This window comes from Guillardia theta, assembly GCF_000315625.1.
Source record: "Guillardia theta CCMP2712 unplaced genomic scaffold GUITHscaffold_226, whole genome shotgun sequence".
NCBI lineage: Eukaryota > Cryptophyceae > Pyrenomonadales > Geminigeraceae > Guillardia > Guillardia theta.
The window spans coordinates 1-1033 of NW_005434450.1; the positions used below are offsets into that span (position 1 = coordinate 1).

General features: G+C 55.7%; 1 protein-coding gene across 1 annotated transcript; it reads right to left on the reverse strand.

Moving 5' to 3' along the window:
* Positions 1 to 70: 70 nt before the first annotated feature.
* Positions 71 to 499, reverse strand: GUITHDRAFT_148604 (hypothetical protein; the record flags this gene model as incomplete). Its single annotated transcript, XM_005819381.1, has 1 exon — positions 71 to 499. A coding segment is annotated over one exon (429 nt), but the record flags the coding sequence as incomplete, so codon positions are not given.
* Between the last annotated feature and the right edge of the window lie 534 nt (positions 500 to 1033).

Below are 1033 nucleotides of genomic sequence, written 5' to 3' on the forward strand. Positions count from 1 at the left end.
GTTGTCCCCTAGCAAGAGTACTTCTTCGCTGCGCTCCTCAGTTCCTTGCCGAATCCGTCATCATGCTGACCATCTCGTACTCCTCGTCTGAGCTCGCAAGCCTCTCGTCCACCAGCTCGAAGTCTGTGGACGAGGCTCCCGACACGCTGGCTCCTCCTAGCAGCGGCGGCCAGCAGTGAGACGAAGCGTCGAACTCAGTTGCCCGACCGAGAAACTCTTGCTTCTTTGAAGAGGCCTCATAGTGAGAAGCAACGATGAGGAGCTTGGTGTCTGTCTTGGGTCGGTAGCGCTCGAAGTCTGGGAGATGCCACACGTTCTCGATCTCCTCTGCTAGCAACGAGTGCCCACACAAGAGACCGCGTCTCAACGACCTGCGAGAAGTGAAAGGAAAAGAGCAGGAGCAGGAGGAGCAGGAGGAGGAGCAGGAGGAGCAGGAGGAGGAGGCGGCGGAGGTGGTGGAGGCAGAGGCAGAGGCGGTACGTGGGCGCGTCAGGTGCATGGGGAGGTTTGGTGCTACTCCAGTCGGGGCAACATCTTTTATGCCCTGGATTTGGGGGGCGAGGGAAGGTGAGGGGTAGAGGGTCCTACCCAAGGGGTGGGGGGTTACACCCTGTCTGGTATTACCTAATATAATTCGTAGGGTACTGGGAAATAGGGGGGTATTTTTAGAATCAGGGTACTGAATGAGGTGCTTTGTGGGGTATTTTTGAAGTATACCTGCCGGGTCAAATAGATTCGTGCCGATATTTACATGGGTAGGGGTAGTGACGGAGGGGTCTGGAGTTGATGGGACAAGGTGTGGTGTCAGACTGAGGGGGTGGGTAAGCCTGCAGGGTTCATCAACTGGTGGTGGACATGAAGGGGGTGGGGCGCGAGGTGTAGGTAAGAATGAGGGTTAAAGGGTGGGTAATACGATCATAAATAGGGGGTGGGGTATTCAGATGTTGCTGAGTGGGGGAGGGTGGTGGTTGTTCAGTGGAATTTGTGGCCACAAAGGTTGGAAACCGGGAAGATGTTGAACCAGAGTTTGCTG